At 46.1% G+C, this 17,704-nt stretch overlaps 1 protein-coding gene across 8 annotated transcripts in view; it reads left to right on the top strand.

Moving 5' to 3' along the window:
- The window catches only part of UBOX5 (U-box domain containing 5), a 30,649-nt gene extending 14,923 nt beyond the window's left edge, over positions 1-15,726 (top strand). For 5 of the 8 annotated variants that reach the window (XM_081255365.1, XM_081255367.1, XM_081255363.1 and 2 more), the window contains exons 2-5: positions 6,771-6,865; positions 8,062-9,250; positions 12,194-12,358; positions 14,991-15,726. In XM_081255365.1, the coding sequence (XP_081111491.1) occupies positions 6,812-6,865; positions 8,062-9,250; positions 12,194-12,358; positions 14,991-15,199 (1,617 nt within the window). In that variant the 5' untranslated portion in view covers positions 6,771-6,811 and the 3' untranslated portion in view covers positions 15,200-15,726. The remainder of the gene's footprint in view (positions 1-6,770; positions 6,866-8,061; positions 9,251-12,193; positions 12,359-14,990) is intronic. The other 3 variants (XM_081255370.1, XM_081255368.1, XM_081255369.1) reach the window with 3 other exon arrangements.
- The last annotated feature ends 1,978 nt before the right edge of the window (positions 15,727-17,704 follow it).

The following is a 17,704-nucleotide window of genomic DNA, read 5'->3' as shown; positions in this document are numbered from 1 at the left end:
TTATCCCTCCACACTTCCCCACCTCTCGGTTCTGAGTCATCAGCAACAAAAAGGTTTGCTTGGCTGCTTTAAGCTCCAAGGAAGCACAGACAGAAACCTTCCAGATAGGATGTCCCAGTTTGCTTGGGACTTTCCTGGTTTTAGCAGTGAAAGTCCCACGTTCTGAAAAAAACCCTCAGTCCTTGGTATACCATATTGTTGGTCACCCTACCTCTGGGTCCCTTCTCAGTCCTTCCCTTGCATTTTCCCTTCCTCAGCCTGGTACAGGGAGGCAGAGGAGAAAGGTCTGTCTCCGTGTGGACATCCAGTCCTGTAGGGGCTGTCAGCTGCAAGAAATACTCTGAGCGTGTATCTGGAGCCTCATTCTTCCTCTTTTTTTAATAAATTTATTTATTTATTTATTTTTGGCTGCGCCCAGGCTTTCTCTAGTTTTGGCGAGCGGGGGCTACTCTTCGTTGCAATGCGCAGGCCTCTCATTGCGGTGGCTTCTCTTGTTGTGGAGCATGGGCTCTAGGCGCACAGGCTTCAGTAGTTGTGGCATACGGGCTCTAGAGAGCAGGCTCAGTAGTTGTGGCGCATGGGCTTAGTTGCCCTGCAGTATCTGAGATTTTCCTGGACTAGGGCTTGAACCCATGTCCGCTGCATTAGCAGGTGGATTCTTAACCACTGCGCCACCAGGGAAGTCCCTCAAGTTTGTTTCTTATAGTGTGGGTAGTGGAATTAAACTGGAGTCTTCAGTTGAGGAGCTTAGATCTGGGTGAGGAACTTTAAGACTTCTGTGGTAATAGAGTATTTGGATTTATAAAAGGACAGTACAAGGGATCCTTGTGATGGAACTGTTCTGTATCTTGACTTTGGTACACACAGAGTGATTACATAAATCTGTGCAGAGAATAAAATTGCACAGAACTTAATAAACAGGCACACACAAATGAGTACATGTAAAACTGGTGAAATCTGAGTAGGATCAGTAGATTGTGTCATTGTCAGTTTCCTGGTAGTAATGTTGCACTATAACTATGCCTTTCCAGCCCTGCTTCCTCCAGCTGAGTGGCATAGTCAGCATTTCCTGGATTGGCCTCACGTTGTCCTGTTTCTGTGCCTTGACTCTTACTGGTCCTTCTCCCTAGTGCCCTTCCTATTTTGTTCCTGTTCTTGTCTCTTGGCTCCTATAGTCAAGCACATATTGTACGATTTACCACTAGTCTGTGGTATCTGTCCTTCTTCAAAGTTGTCCATGAGGTCAGACATGTGTCTTAGTTGTCTCTAGTTCAAACGTTACTCCTGTGAGTTCTTCCCTGACTTCTGGGTATACCTTTGGCCAATGTTTTCAGTCTTTTTCATCAAAAGCCACAGTACATTTTATATTGAACCTAGTATATATTTGTTATATGTATTTGTATAAAACTGAAACAAAAGTCTCATGAAATAATGCACTATGTGCACTTTGGTATTTTGTACTTTTTTAGTTCATATTTCTTTTCTTCAACCTATAACTTGATTTTAAAACAACAAATTGAAAAACATTGATTAGACCATCCTTCCCTACTCTTAATGTCATCTGTGAAAAGCTCTGTTACAAACCTTTGTATTCCATAATCACTGTTGGAAGGAAGTTTGTAATGCTTCAAGACTTGAGGACAGGACCGCGTTATTTAACTTTTTTTCCCCACAAAAAGACTTATAGAGAATATTTACTGCAGCTTTTTTTCATAGTAAAAAAATTAAAAATATAAGTGATAGGTCAATGGAGAAATAAACTGTGTTTTAGTCATACAGTGGAATACTATGAAGAAGTTAAAATGAACAAACTAGATATACACATTTCAACATGAAAAAACCTAAAATAGTAATGCTTAATAGAAAAGCATGTTGCAAGATAATACACGGTAAATTATCATTAAGGTACATTAATGAGACATGAACGTGGCAAAATGTTAGCATTTGCTAAATCTAGGTGGTGGGTAGAAGAGTGTCTACTATGTTATATTCTTTACCTTTTTATCTAAAATATTTTGTAATAAAAAAATCTTTGTAATGAAAATTGATATCTGCTTATAAATATTTATTATCTTGCTGTCTTATAATGCCATATTGTCTGGCTCCAAGCTGCTTCTCTGAACTGCAGGGCACTTTAGCCATGGTCTGTGGTCCCCAGCTTATACTCAGACACGGTCTCTCTTGTACTTAGATGCCAAATTTGGATAAGGAGTCTATAATTTGTAAGTATTCACTGGAGAGTGTTTGCAGTGAATTCAGGTAGCTTGGCTATTTCCTAGGCAGAGCTGAGGAGGCCGTCTTCCTGGATGAGACTGTTTGCATTTTCATATGGTACGCCATTCTTTTTTTTCTGTGTTAAACATTAAGGCAGGAAATACTTGCCTTAAAAGATCAGGAGTGTTGGAACAAGAGAGAGGAAAAGATCATACACAGACCTCAGTGGCAACCAGAGTCGTACAGGATCCTACAATGTTTGGGCATCGCTGTTTCCCAAAGAAACAGATACCATGATTTGTAAGATTTCCTTTAAAGGGTCTGCTACTCTAATCCTGTAATGGCACAGTCACTTGTTTCAGTTTGCTCTCCAGTCCTAATTTGTTTTCAGGCACTTTTTCCCCAATCATTCTTTATTATTATTATTATTATTTTATTTTTATTGTTATTAGACTATTTAAGAGTAGTTTTAGGCTTACAGAAAAATTGATCAAATAATACAGAGGGTACCCATATACGTCCTCTCCCTTGCATACAGTTTCCCTATTATTAACATCTTGCATTAATGTGGTATATCTATTATAATTGGTAAGCCAATATTGATATATTATTTTTATTTGACATCCATAGTTTACATTAAGGTTTATTCTTTGTGTTGTACAGTTCTCTGGATTTTCACAAATGTATAATGCCATGTATTACAGTATCATACAGAATAGTTTCACCACCTGACCATTTCATTTTTATCTCCACTCCAGTTCCTAGCATAGGACTTGTAAATGTTACATGAATGTGCAGTGTTATCTCATCTAAAATTAAATATGACCAATCAAATTCAGTAGAGTTTGAAAAACATTTAAAGAACAATCTTCCACAACCAACTAGAGCCTATCTTAGGAATAAAAAGATGGCTTAAAATTGGAAATTTTGGGACTTCCCTGGTGGCACAGTGGTTAAGAATCTGCCTGCCAATGTAGGGGACACAGGTTCAATCCCTTGTCCGGGAAGATCCCACATTATGCGGAGCAACTAAGCCCATGCGCCACAACTACTGAGCCTGCACTCTAGAGCCCACGAGCCACAACTACTGAGCCCCTGTGCCACAACTACTGAAGCCCACACGCCTAGAGCCCGAGCTGCAAAACAAGAGAAGCCACCAGAATGAGAAGCCCGCGCACTGCAACGAAGAGTAGCCCCTGATCGCCGCAGCTAGAGAAACCCTGCGCGCAGCAACGAATACCCAACGCAGCCAAAAATAAATAAATTTATTTATTTAAAAAATTGGAAAATGTGTTATATCTCATTAATCTGTCAAATAAGAAAAATAATAAAACTCAGTATATAGAGACCATCAGAATTCAAAGCATATCCCTGATTTTCAAAAACCTATGAAAATCAGAGTGCTTTATTAACATAGAATATTTCAGTCTAACAATCAGCACTATGTTCAAAGATGAAACACTAGAGGTGTTTTCTAATGGGAACAAAACAAGCATGGCAACTCTAATATTTTATATAATTCTGGCAGTTCTAGCTAATATAGTAAGCTGAAAGACAGAAATAAAAGAGTTGCCATTTAAGAAAGAGGCTCTCATTATTATTGAGATTGTAGAACCTCCTGCCCCGCCCAAATCCCTGAAAATTTGTTAAAATCAATGAGCTCAATAGGATAACTGAGGGACTTCCCTGGTGACCCAATGGTTAAGACTCCTCACTTCCACTGCAGGGGGCCCAGGTTCGATCCCTGGTTGGGGAACTGAGATCCCGTGAGCTGCGTGGCACAGCCAAAAAAAAAAAAAAAAAAGTAATCAAAAGCTTTTACCAACATGTGGAATCAACATGAATGCAGACTTCTACAAATGTGGACTGTCAGATGTATTAGCATTTCTGAATACCACAGTGATGTGGTTTTCAGAAGTGAACACTTCTTGGTAAAGACCTGAAGTAAACAACGTATGATCTTCCTGTGGTTTACATGGAAGTTCCCTTCCTAGAAAATTCAGCACGTATTAAAACCATGTTAAAAAGTATTCTGTGTTTATATGTAAAACTGACATAGGGGCTGGGCTGAGATAATAAACATTCACAGGTCTCATGGCAGATCTTCACTGTGCAGAAACTACTCACTAAAATGTTGCAGGATGCCCAACATGCCTGGCCTCTGCAAGTGGCACTTACTGAGCACGACAATACCAAGACCCCAGAGGGTGGCCCTGTCGCTATTGGGAGTTTTTCATGGCCTTGTCTGTTAGATGGAAAAGCATAGAATGGCTGGCTGGCCTCATTCAAGGAGTTCAAATTCGTTGGAGAGGCTTACCACTGGAAGGGATGTTTCTAGTGCCTTCCCTGCTTCTCTACAGAGAAAAATGAAGGCTGTTGGACATTAGTCTTTTGATTTCAGTTTTATTGAGCTATAACGGACATATAACATTGTGTAAGTTTAAGGTGTACAACATAATGATTTAATATATGTATATATTGTGAAATGATTACCATAATAAGCTTAGTTAACATCTGTCACCTCACATAATTACATTTTTTTTTTTTGTCTTGTGATGAGAACTTTTAAGGTCTGTTCTCTTAGGAGCTTTCAAATATACAATACATTGTTAACTGTAGTCACCATGTTGTACATTACATCCCCAGAACTTATTTATCTTAACTAGAAGTTTGTACCTTTTAACCACCTTCATCCATTTCCCTTACCCTGCTTATTGGTCATCAAAATGACTACAGTTGACCCTTGAACAGCACCGGTTTGAACTATGCAGGTCCACTCACATGTGGATTTTTTTTCACTAAATACATACGACAGTACCACACAATTTGAGGCTGGTTGAATTCACTTATGTGGAAACAATACAGAGGGCACACTGTAAAGATAAACATGGATTTTCAACACCTGTGTGGAGGGTCAGTGCCCTTAAACCCTGTGTTGTTCAAGGGTCAGATGTGTTTGTTTGTTTGTTTTAATTTATTTATTTTTGGCTGCATTGGGTCTTCATTGCTCTGTGCAGGCTCTCTCGTTGCGGTGAGCAGGGTCTACTCTTCATTGCAGTGCGTGGGCTTCTTATTGCAGTGGCGTCTCTTGTTGCAGAGCACAGGCTGTAGGCATGCAGGCTTAGTTGTTCCGCGGCATGTGGGATCTTCCCGGACCAGGGATCGAACCTATGTCCCCTGCATTGGAAGGCAGATTCTTAACCACTGCGCCACCAGAGAAGTCCCGAGGGTCAGCTGTATTTGGATTAGATGTTCTTTATATATATATATATATTAATTTATTTATTTATTTTTGGCTGTGTTGGGTCTTCATTGCTGCGTGCGGGCTTTCTCTAGTTGCAGTGAGTGGGGGCTACTCTTCCTTGCGGTGTGTGGGCTTCTCATCTCGGTGGCTTCTCTTGTTGCAGAACACGGGCTCTAGGTGCGTGGGCTTCAGTAGTTGTAGCACGTGGGCTCAGTAGTTGTGGCTCACGGGCTCTAGAGTGCAGGCTCAGTAGTTGTGGCACACGGGCTTAGTTGCTCCATGGCATGTGGGATCTTCCCGGATCAGGGCTCAAATCCATGTCCCCTGCATTGGCAGGCGGACTCTTAACCACTGCGCCACCAGGGAAGCTCCTAGATGTTCTTTTAAGGTGCTTTTCAACTCTTAAGATTTTCTACTTCTCAATAATGACATTTTTGATTCTTCTAATTGTTTTCGTGTTAATAAGAAAACATAATTGCATTAACAAGTGTTAAATGACAATGATGCATAGCACCACTGTGATTATTTTCTGTGACCCTTTTCATTCTAAACCTTCTGGCTAAGTAGTCCTCTTTTTTCTTTGAGCTCATCCACTTTTTTTTTTTTGCGGTACGCAGGCCTCTTACTGTTGTGGCTTCTCCCGTTGCGGAGCACAGGCTCCAGACGCACAGGCTCAGCGGCCATGGCTCACGGGCCTAGCCGCTCCGCGGCATGTGGGATTTTCCCAGACCGGGGCACGAACCCGCGTCCCATGCATCAGCAGGCGGACCCTCAACCACTGCGCCACCAGGGAAGCCCTGAGCTCATCCACTTTTGACCCTCTCTTTCCTGTGGGGAGCCCCCTGAAGAGCTGATAGGCCCTTGCCTCCACTGGGGCTTTAGAACAGCTGTCATGCAGAGAACCAGACTACACAGTCTGCAAAAGAAATCTGCTTTGTAATTTTTCAGTGACTAATTTCCCAGTATCCCATGTAGTATACAAAAAGAGTGAGTATAGACCATGAGAATGTGTGTGTGTTAAAGTTTTATTGTTATCCTGTTTGATTCTCATCTCTTTTTTTTTTAACATCTTTATTGGAGTATAATTGCTTTACAATGGTATGTTAGTTTCTGCCTTATAACAAAGTGAATCAGCTATACATAGACATATATCCCCATATCTCTTCCCTCTTGCGTCTCCCTCCCTCTTACCCTCCCTATCCCACCCCTCTAGGTGGTCACAAAGCACCAAGCTGATCTTATGAATCAACTCCTAAAAGTTTAGATTTGAATTTTAACTTGTCTAATACCAAGTTTTATTTTTTCATTTAAGGCTATTTCTGATGCTTGGAAGCTATCCTTTCAGCCGTAAGGATGGTAATAAATCTTTGCCTCCCACAGTTCAGACCAAGAATTTACTGCAACAAGGTAAACAAAACAAGTATATACACATAAATAAATATATGACATCTATTTTTCATGTTTTTCCCCATTTCCTGCCTGTGTATGTAGACTTAATTCAGGCTTAATGTGCTTTCACCCTCATTGTTTTAGAGTCTACCAGATGATATTTAGGTAAGCATGGGTCAGACTGCACCTCTAGAGTCAGACAGCACCGTTACAAGCTGAGTTGTGACTCATTTTGTGGAGGGTTCTCTTCCCTTTGACAATAAATTTTAATTTCACTCAAGGTCAAGGTGAAGGTAGAAATTCTCTCTCTCCCATGCTGTTGTTCTTGCTAACTTCTCATGCTACAAATAATGGCTTATATTTGTTATATGGATTCCTTCTTCTTTATTATTTGAATTAAGCTGCCTCCCCTTTTGTACAAAGCTGGATATCTTCCACAGTCCAGAGCAGGGAGTAAGGAAACTCCAAGGGGAGAATTGAACTTCTTCCCCAGTTTGGGATTTTTGCACACAACACATTATTTCTGGTTCCCAGACAAGGATATCTTAAAATTTCCATTGGTTATAACAAGTATTGGAAACATTAAAAGGGAGAAAGGAAAAAGCTACTCACAATCCCACCCCTAGCACATTCACTGTTTTAAATTTCCCATAGTCTTTTGTGGTCCTTGTCTCTGTGCAAACTTTTTTTTCCAAGTTTCATCATTCATAGATTTACAAGAAGTTCCTTTGTTATGCCTTCCCAGGGAAACTCTTATAATTGATAGAGTCCAAGTACAAAATTGAGAACTTCAGTGAACATCTTTATTTTTCCCTAAATCTGTACATTTTCGTCCTCTGAATTTAAAAACAAAAAAAAACCCCAAACCCCAAAACAATCCAAAAAACACTTGTAAATCTGCCCCCTTTTCACAGACATGTTATTTTGAAGGGATTTTTTGTTGGTTAGGCAGAGTTTTATTGCTCATTTTTTAAGGATGGGCAGTATTTGGGGACACAGTTGCCCTCAGCCTTTGACCTGATCTTGGATGCCTGCCAAAAAAAGAAAAAGAAAAGAAAACCCCAGGAAAATTTGATGTAATAGAGGAAATTTCAAATGAGGAACTTCAGATTTTCTTTAAAGAGTTTTCTTAGAAGTGACAAGTTGTTGAAAACTAGTTGTCTTCATTTGGATCTCGTCAAATCAATGTGTCTCATTTTTGTCATTAAATCTAGATATCAGCTGATGGTTATGAAGTAGAAAATCTCATCTCTGAAGACCTCACAAAGAGAAGTCATGGTTTTAGGACAGAGTATTTCATTAAGCCACCAGTCTATGTGACAGTTTCCTTTCCCTTCAATGTGGAAATCTGTAGGATTAACATAGACCTCACAGCTGGGGGAGGCCAGACTGTCACTGGCCTGGAAATGTATACATCTGCCTTGTCCAGCAGAGTGTCTTGGAGTACCCCCGAGTGCCAGACCCCAGGCCCAGATGAGCCATCCATTCCGGACAAAGAAGCGTTCACTTTGGTGGGCAAAGTCTTGTTGAAAAACCAGAGCCAAGTGGTGTTTAGCCACAGGGGCTTCAAAGCCAGGCCACCTTTTGGCCCGATGGAAGCCACACTTCCCTCCCCTGCTGTTGTGGCCCAGGAGCTCTGGAATAAAGGGGCTCTTTCTCTTAGTCATGTGGCCCATCTCAAGATTTGTATCACCCATGTGACAGGCAGTGGTATCCCTTGTATCAAGCGGTTGGAAGTATGGGGTCAGCCAGCCAAAACCTGCTCTCAGGAGGTGATAGACAGTGTTTTGCTGGTTGCCTCAGAGAGCCTCCCTCAGGACTTGTCTCTACAGGCCCCGGCCTTGCCCATGGAGAGTGACTGTGATTCTGGGGGCCAGTCTGAGGGCCAGCAGGCCCCCTCCAGCCTACTGGAGCTGGCTGAGGTAATTCGGGATGTACCTGAAGAGTTCCTGGATCCCATCACCCTGGAGATCATGCCTTACCCCATGCTGCTGCCCTCAGGCAAGGTCATTGACCAGAGCACGCTGGAGAAGTGTAACCATAGTGAAGCCGCATGGGGCCGAGTGCCCAGTGACCCTTTCACAGGAGTAGCCTTTACTCCACACTCCCAGCCCCTGCCTCACCCCTCCTTGAAGGCCCGGATCGACCATTTCCTGCTCCAGCACTCCATCCCTGGCTGCCACCTGCTTGGGAGAGCTCAGACTGCATTGGCAGTGACCCCTTCTTCCATTGCTCTGCCCTCTCAGAAAAGGAAGATGGAGCAGGGTGAACATGCCCCAGACAGTAGCCTTGGCTTAAATGCTTCCTGTATTTCTACCACAAGCCTTCTGGTCTCACCCACTACCTCAGAGCACACTGCTAAGAAAATGAAAGCTGCCAGTGAGCTCATGGATTGTTCAACAGGTAATCCCTCGTCTTATGTCCAAGCCCATCGTCATCTCTACTCCTCCCGGTGACACTTGGCACTTGCCCTTTGTTTTATGCTTTGCTGGCTTAAATTACACCAAAACTTACTGGCTTAAAGAACCACGCATTTATTATCTTACAGCTTCTCTGGTCAGGAATCTAGGCATTGCTTAGCTGGATTGTCTGCTTTAGGGTCTTCCAAGGCTGCTATCAAAGTGTTGGCAGGGCTGCAGCCATCTCAAGCCTTGACTGGGGAAGGATTCACTTCCAAGCTCACTCATGTGATTGTTGCAGGATTCAGTTCCTTGCTGAATTGTTGCACTGGGGGCTTCACTTCCCTTTTGTCTGGTGCCTGGATTCTGCCCTCAATTCCTTGCCATATGGGCCTCTCAAGGGCAGCACACAACATGGTAGCTGTGTACACCAGCATGTGCAAACAAGTGGAAGTCAGTCTTGTAGAACCTAATCACAGAGTGACATCCCATCACTTTTATTGTATTCTGTAAGAAGCAAGTTACTAAGTTCAGGTGGGATTCATTGGGGGCCATTTCAGACACTCTCCCACACCATTGATTCCTATTTTATTCAATGTATTTACCCAAGATTGGTGGTTGGATTTTGTCTAATGCCTTTTCAATATCAGTAGAGATGATATGATTTTTCATCCTTATATCTTTTAATACAGTAAAGTACATTAATAGGCTTCTTAATATTGAACCACTGTTATATTCCTGCAAGAAACTCCATTTGGTCATGCTGCTTTTAGTGTACTGCTTAATTCTGTTTGCTAGTGTTTTTATTTAGGATTTTTGCCTTCATTAATGAGATTGGACTGCAGTTGTGTGTGTGTGTGTGTGTGTGTGTGTACAAGTACACATCATCTTCTGTCAGGTTTTGGTATCAATGATTTGCTCCATAAGAAGAATTAGGAAATTTCCCTTTTCTAAACTCTGGAACAACTTAGTAGTATTAGAATCATTTACTCTTCCTTCCTTCCTTCTTTCCTTCTTCCCTTCTTCCCTTCTTCCCTTCCTCCCTTCCTCCTTCCCTCCCTTCCCTCCCTCCCTTCCTTCCTTCCTTCCTTCCTTCCTATCTATCTGTCTGTCTATCTATCTATCTATCTGTCTATGCCGGGTCTTAGCTGCAGCATGCAGGATCTTTGTTGCTGCGTGCGAGGTCTTCATTGCGGCATGCGGGATCTTCTTTTTTTTTTAGTTGCTGTGTGCGGGATCTTTTTTTCTTTTTAGTTGCGGCATGTGGGATCTAGTTCCCTGACCAGGGATCGGACCCGGGCCCCCTGCATTGGGAGCATGGAGTCTTAACAACTGCACCACCAGGGAAGTCTTTCATTTACTCTTTACATGTTTGGTAGAATTCCCCTGTGATTGTCAGTGCTTGGTGCTTTTGGAGATAGCTCTTTGACAACTTTTTCTTTTTGTTTATGAAAACTAGTCTGTTTAGATTCTGTCATTCTTTTTTTAAAACATTTTTATTGGAGTATAATTGCTTTACAATGTTGTGTTAGTTTCCGCTGTATAACAAAGTGAATCAGCTATATGTATACGTATATCCCCATATCCCCTCCCTCTTGAGCCTCCCTCCCACACTCCCTATCCCACCCCTCTAGGTCGTCACAGAGCAGCGAGTTGATCTCCCTGTGCTATGCTGCAGCTTCCCACTAGCCATTCATTTTACATTTTGGTAGTGTATATGTGTCAATGCTACTCTCTCACTTCGTCCCAGCTTCCTCTTCCCTCCCGTGTCCTCAAGTCTGTTCTCTACATCTGCATCTTTATTCCTGTCCTGCCACTAGGTTCATGAGTACCATTTTTTTTAGATTCTATATATATGCGTTAGCGTACGGTATTTGTTTTTCTCTTTCTGACTTACTTCACTCTGTATGACAGACTCTAGGTCCATCCACCTATATCAATCTTTAAAGTTCCTCTCTTAGTCTAAAAGGCTTATGCAAATAGCACACTTAAAGGTTACGTATGTATCTTCTCTGGCTTTCAGTGTAAATTTTAGTTAACAAGACCACCAGAAACTCCTGGAAGCATCTGAGGTGCAGTGGGGCAAGATGAGGAGAAAGGTACTTAGACCTTGATGTTTGTGGAGGTCTCCAGTGGTGTTGTCCTTGACAGATTTGTTGGTGACACAGGACCACGCTGACCAGTGCTCCTTCAAGGCGTCAAGCTGATATCCTATGTCCTACATACTGTAGACCAAACATTCCACTCCCCACTTTGGGGTACTTTTATGGTGCCACTTTGGGGAACCCTGCTATCAGGCAGATCTCTAGGTCCTTTCTTCAGCAGCTTTCCCCTTCTCCTGTTACCTTCACCCTCAGCCCATATCCAGAGAAGGCCCTATAGATAGTGGAGTGAGGTCTTCATTATTCCACTCGATAATAACTGCTTTGCTTTACCTAGGAAGCAAGAGGACACGAACACCAAGGGAGTGCAGGCCAGTGGCTCTGCAGAGTTGAGGGGCCCTAGCAGGGAGGAGATGGGGAAAGAGCAGACTAAGCCTGTTGGGGAGGGAATGGGGGCAGGGAGCAGGGGTACAAAACTGGGCGTTTACTTGCCCCAGTCATTTCCTTGGCAGGCAGGGAGGCCTAAAGAAAGTAGGGTACAGTTCCACAGGTGAGCCAGGAGGTGGCCCAGGCCTGCCCAGCAATTTGTACAGGAGGAGAAAAGCTAGCGCAGAGCCCAGGAATCCTGAAAGCAGTGTGGGATGGGTAAGAACTGCCAGGGACCCCAGGGCTTTAACTCCTGGTATCCTGTCATCACAGTCTATTAGTAGACATTAGGGAGGACCTTCTTTATGTTTGTGTCTGTTTGAAGTTAGAAGTACCATTTGTGGTTCTCAGAGGACTTTGTGTTTTGGTCTTCGCTTTTGCCAAAACTCTCTGGATATTGTGGTCTGTGCATCTCTCAGCAGGTCCAGTATCCCATGAGCAAAAGCTGTCGCAAAGCTTGGAAATTGCCTTGACGTCAACCCTTGGCTCCATGCCCTCCTTCACAGCTCGGCTGACCAGAGGACAGCTCCAGCACCTCAGCACAAGAGGGAGCAGTACTTCCTGGAGGCCAGGCTCCAGCTCGGGTAAGAGGGGCCCTGTCTATCTCCTCAGAGCCCTTGAACAGGATGCTGGGCCATGCCTCTGGGGCTCTGTGAACCTCTATGCCCAGGCTCCTTAGCTCCAATACCCAGGCCTTTACTTTTCCAGGGTGAGTTCAAGGGCTGCCTATGAAGTTTAACTCTTCACAAGAAAGTCTTCCGTTAGTCAATTCTTAGTAATTCTGTGGCGTTGAGGATTGGTGTTTTTTGGTAAGATCTAATGTTAATTACTCTGTCCTGAGGACTTTTGTTTGTTTCTCCCTTCTTGCTTATTTTTCTTATGTAGTCTTGTCTCTCATCTGACATCTGGGGTACTTTATGTAAATGTGGAGGGTGGTTTCAAGTTGAGTATGTCATCTTCATCCCTTCCTATTAACATTTTCACCAGTATCTTAGAACAGTGATAGCTTACCGAGCTAAGTTTTGCCTAAAATGAACCTGGGACCACAATGGATGATAGAATCGGTTAGGATACAAAGTGAGAGAATCTGGAGCATTTTTTACAAGATGAAATCTGGTGGGACTAATGATAAGGTATACACTTGCTTCCTCCTGCCTATCCAAAGTTAGTCTGTTCTCTTATTGCCTGGATCCCAGGCCATCTTACCTTTTCTGCCCTTGTCCCCTCCTCCCTGTCTCTCTGATTATGTTTCCATCCTAATCATTCCCAGAACCTGTCTTGTCCAGGTGACCAGCAATTTCCATGACCCCAAATTCGATGGTTACTTAACTTCTCAGCAGTGTCTATTGTGGCTAAGCAGCCTCTCCTTTCTGAAATACCTGTCTTGGCCTTCCGGATGTTATGCTCTTTTTCTCCCCATTTTCAAGAGTCTCTCTTCAGTTTCCATTGCTGATTCTTCCTTCTCTTCCAGACTCTTGTCTTAGACCCACTTCTCTATACTCTGTGTCACTCAAGGGAGAGCCCACTTGGCCTGTGACTGCCCATATTCACCTGTAGCTCCTTCCTCTCCTTGGAACTTAGACCCTGACCTCCCTTACAGCTTCTTGGTGCCTCTATGTGGGAAACTCATGGATATCTTAAGTGAATTTCTAACTCAGAACTGCAGGCGCCTCCAAAGGTTTTTCCCCATAGCCCCCCATCATCCAGTCACTGGTAAAGAGCAAGCATCTTCTACCCTGTGGTCAGGCCTATAACATGGAGGGTATCCTTGGTTTCCGTCAACATTCCTGACATTCTATTCATCATCAAGTCTTGTTTACACTGCTCCAAAGTAGATCTCAGGGATGTCCTCTCTGCTCCATTACTCTTGCTGCTCCCCTGGCCCCAGCTCCTGCACTGCTCCCCCAGATTCCTGTAGCAGCCTCTGCTGCTCCTCCACAGTCACCCTTGCCTTGCCCATCCTCCTCATAGGAGCCAGAGGGATCTTTTTTTTTTTTTGCGGTACGCAGGCTTCTCACTGCTGTGGCCTCTCCCGTTGCGGAGCACAGGCTCCGGACGCGCAGGCTCAGCGGCCATGGCTCACGGGCCCAGCCACTCCGTGGCATGTGGGATCCTCCCGGACCAGGGCACAAACCCATGTCCCCTGCATCGGCAGGTGGACTCTCAACCATTGCGCCACCAGGGAAGCCCAGAGAGGGATCTTTTTATGTAAGCCGGATCATGATACTCCACTTCTTAGAATCCTTCCAGGGTATCCCGTTGAACTTGGAATAAAATATAAATTGCTGCCTGTGAGGTCCTGCATGTTCCAGCCCTGCTCCACCCTCCTCTGCCACTCTCTCACACATCACACCTTTGTCTTTTCTGTTTCTTTAATAGACCAGCCACTCTTTGTACTTGCTGCCCCTTTCACTCATGCATGGCTGGCTCCCTTTCATTCTTATGGCTCTTCACCCAAAAGGTCATCCTTGCCCTCTCCAGATGGGAGTGGACTGGGGGGGAAAGAGCAGCCTCCCTAGGCAAGGGCCACGAGAGAAGAGCAGCAGGTATAGCTTGCGGAGGAGGGGTGGCAAGGCCTGCCCGCTGTGGCCCTTATTCAGGAGACCCTGTGGGAAGCGTGAAGGAGAGAGCCTGCAGCACAAGAAAGGGATTGATGGGTCAGGAGGGGAGCTGCTGGGCTACAGGGCTAAAGAGACTCAGGTGCCAGGCTCAGCAGGCAGGTCTGCTACAGACAGAACTCAGCCCTGCCCCTCTGGTGACCTCCGTCCCCCCTTGACCTGCCCAACCTGGGTACCTCAGACCATTTTTTGCTTTTTCTTCTTGTCACATGTCACCTTTCTTGCAGTTTATCAAGGTTGTCAGGGTGAGCTTGTGACCTTGGCAGCCTATCCAGGGGAAAGTCCATCTTGCTGGGAGAGCAGAGGAAGGGCCCAGTGCTGCCCAGCAGCCCTCAGAAGCCAGCTTTTCTTGAGCATTCATTGGAGCACCGAGATTTGATTATGGAGAGGAGGCTCCCCAGATTCTCAGGCTCCCTGGCATCCTCTCCTCCCAGATGAGTCGGAGGCGGCCTAGGGAGGGAGGAAGCCAGGCTGCTGAAGGGATGCAGGGTAGGGAAGCTTCTTGTCCTACTCCAGGCACATGCCCGCCTCCAGGACGGAGCCTGGACTGGGGGCAGCTTTTCCTAACCCTGGCCTATTTTCTTCCCTGATTCACCAGAGCAGCTTGGGAGCATCCTGGGCCCAGAATGCACATCCTGCAAAAGAGTGTTCTCTCCCTACTTCAAAAAGGAGCCCGTGTACCAGCTTCCCTGTGGCCATCTCCTGTGCCGGCCCTGCCTGGGTGAGAAGCAACGCTCCCTACCCATGACATGCATAGCCTGCCAGCGGCCATTTGCCAGCCAGGACGTTCTGCGGGTTCACTTCTGAGTGACTGGCCTCAACCTGAGAAGACCCATCGCTGGGAGGAGCTGAGGAGGAGTGAGTGGGGGGTCAAAGCCTCTGAGGTCTGGCCAGGTCCCAGGCACAGGGGGGCCTCTGTTTTCTCGCGGGCTTTCCCTTTGTCTCCTCCCACAGCGTAGCACATGGGCCTGCGGAGTGAGGGGTCAGGGAAGGGGCTCTCCACGCCTGCTCAAGTGGCAAAAGGATAACAAAGCCATAGTTTGAGCTGGGAGGGATGGGGGAGATGTCCCTGCCCTCCCGTGCCTCCCTGCCAGCACGCCCTGCCAGAGCCCAGGGCCTGCTAGAGCCAGCCCCACCCTCTGAGGCCCCCCACGTCGTCTACACACACCCCTCAGCCTACAACGTGGATGTGAATGTGGCTCGGGATCTCAGAGAGAGCCTCCACCTTCAGTGTCACCCCAAAGTGGAGCATGGCAAGGATCTGTGGAGTGAATGAGTCAGCCCCTCTGACTGGCAAACCACTCCGAGCCTTAATAAAGCAATGGTTGACGTCCGCTGTGGGCTTCCTCTTGTCTGCGTCATCATCATCCTCTACCCCACCTGCACCCACACAAAGTGGGACTGTCACAGGGCAGCCGTGAGCAGTCACTGCAACCCTGTCAGATTGTAATTTGGCTCAATGGCCTGAAGGGACAAGAAGTTGCATTTGCAGGTGCATCTGATGCATGAGGGTTTGCAGGTGGGTGTGCACACCAGTTGGGAGGGTTGAGCAGCCCCCTAGGCTGGTGACAGCTTGCTTAGCTGCGTGTTGGCAGAGCTGCACTGCCCTCCGAGGGGAGAAGCTACCTTTTCTGCATGGGGCCTATTTCAGCAAAGATACCTGTGGATAGATTGCATTTTTTTTTTCCATTCAAAATTTTGGAGTCCCAGAGGGAAAATATGTGTTCCTACAACTGTTTACTGTATGGAGTAGATCCTCGTCATGGAAGAATATCCGTGAAAAAATACACTGTGCTGTTCCCTGTTCCTTCTGAGCATGTTTGGGAAGGAGGAGCGCAGCGATGCTTCCTATTTTATTCTTGAGATTTCATCACGGCCGCCGGTGGACAGGCTGCGGAGGTCCCTGAAGCCCCTCAGGATGCTGAGCCGCCTGCTCTCCACCACCGCCACAGGCCTGCTGCCTCCACTTCGCTCTAGTGGGACCCTCCAGGGCAGGAGGCCAGCGTTCTCTTCGGCTTCCACGCGTTGCTCACAGGGTAGAGAGAACTATAGTTCTTACACTAATGGGGGAAGGAGGGAGCTTCTTAAAAATGTCATTCTTGGACTCCAGATCTAAGAATTTAGAGATCTGGGGTTGGGGTTAGAGGATGTGTTTTTAAGAGTTCCTAGAAGGTGTGTATGGCCACAAAGGTGGCTGTGGAGAGGCAATCCCACCCTCCCCTCGGCCTCCTGGTGACACTTCCCTTGACCCCTCCTCACATGAGCCTCCAAGGTCTGCATTGGTGGGCTTTCCTCTTGGCTGGTGAAGCTCCCGTGTGTCCTTTGGCTTTAAATGTCTGGGTCAGTCCAGATTATTACCTTATCTTCTTTGTGTGCTTGTGTTCTAGGAAAAGCCCCACCATTGCAGCAAAAGCACTGCTACAGAGGGGAGGGCAGTTCCTACCCTCAGCCTTTCGTGGCCTCAGGGTAACAGCCTAGTTCCCCAAGAGCAAGTTCACTGCTGGGAGGCCTTCCCTCTGGGGTTTGTCTCATCTCTCCTAACCTGGGAGCCTGAGGAAGCCGCCAGCGTGGGGTCAGCATAAAGCGCAGAGTGCCCAGATGAGGGCAGAGGTTCCTCCCCTCCTGCAGGGGGCCTGGTGATCTGCATTTTGAACAGGCTGCTGCTCCCCAGGTAGCTCTGGGAGGAAACCAGGCATGGGAGCCCCTGTGATGGACAGGTGGAGCCATATCCACATCTTTGGAGATGCATCCATTTTTATCTTAACGAGTCCCCTAAAATGAAGTGGTCTTTTCACCACCCTTGCCAGAAACACACAAAGCACTGCTGGGCTCTGTTTCTCTCCCCTAGAAAATGAGAATAACTTTTCTCTTGCTGCCAACTAGACTCAAAGGGTAGTTTGTTTGTCACCAGAGCCCAGGGCGGGCGCACAGCAGCTAACCAATAAACTCAAGGAGCTGGACTCTGTTGACTCTGAGAAGACTCAGGACTTCAAAGCCTTGTGACCCCACTGCCCCCTTGCCTGACCACAGGGTCTGTGGGGGCACATGTCCCCTTTCCTGTAGCATTTACTCAACACAAAGTCCATTTGGGGGCACGCAGCCCTGGGCCCTTTGAGAGCAGGAAGCTGGGCCCCTGTGGCTGGTCTCCAAATCTTCATCCCGAAGGTGCAGAGTGAGGCCTTGCCCCACATCCTGGCGTCCCCTTGTGGGGCCAAGGCCCCAGGCCTCGGCTGCTCCGCCCTCACTCATGCTCCTCTGCCTTCGCCCTCCAGCCCCAGGGGCAGGCAGAAAGGAGGGCCACTCAGAAGTAGT

This window comes from Mesoplodon bidens, assembly GCF_964165515.1.
Source record: "Mesoplodon bidens genome assembly, chromosome: 15".
In the NCBI taxonomy this organism is placed as follows: Eukaryota; Metazoa; Chordata; class Mammalia; order Artiodactyla; family Ziphiidae; genus Mesoplodon; species Mesoplodon bidens.
Note: the sequence above shows the minus strand (reverse complement) of the source record. Positions and strands in the feature narration are given on the sequence as shown.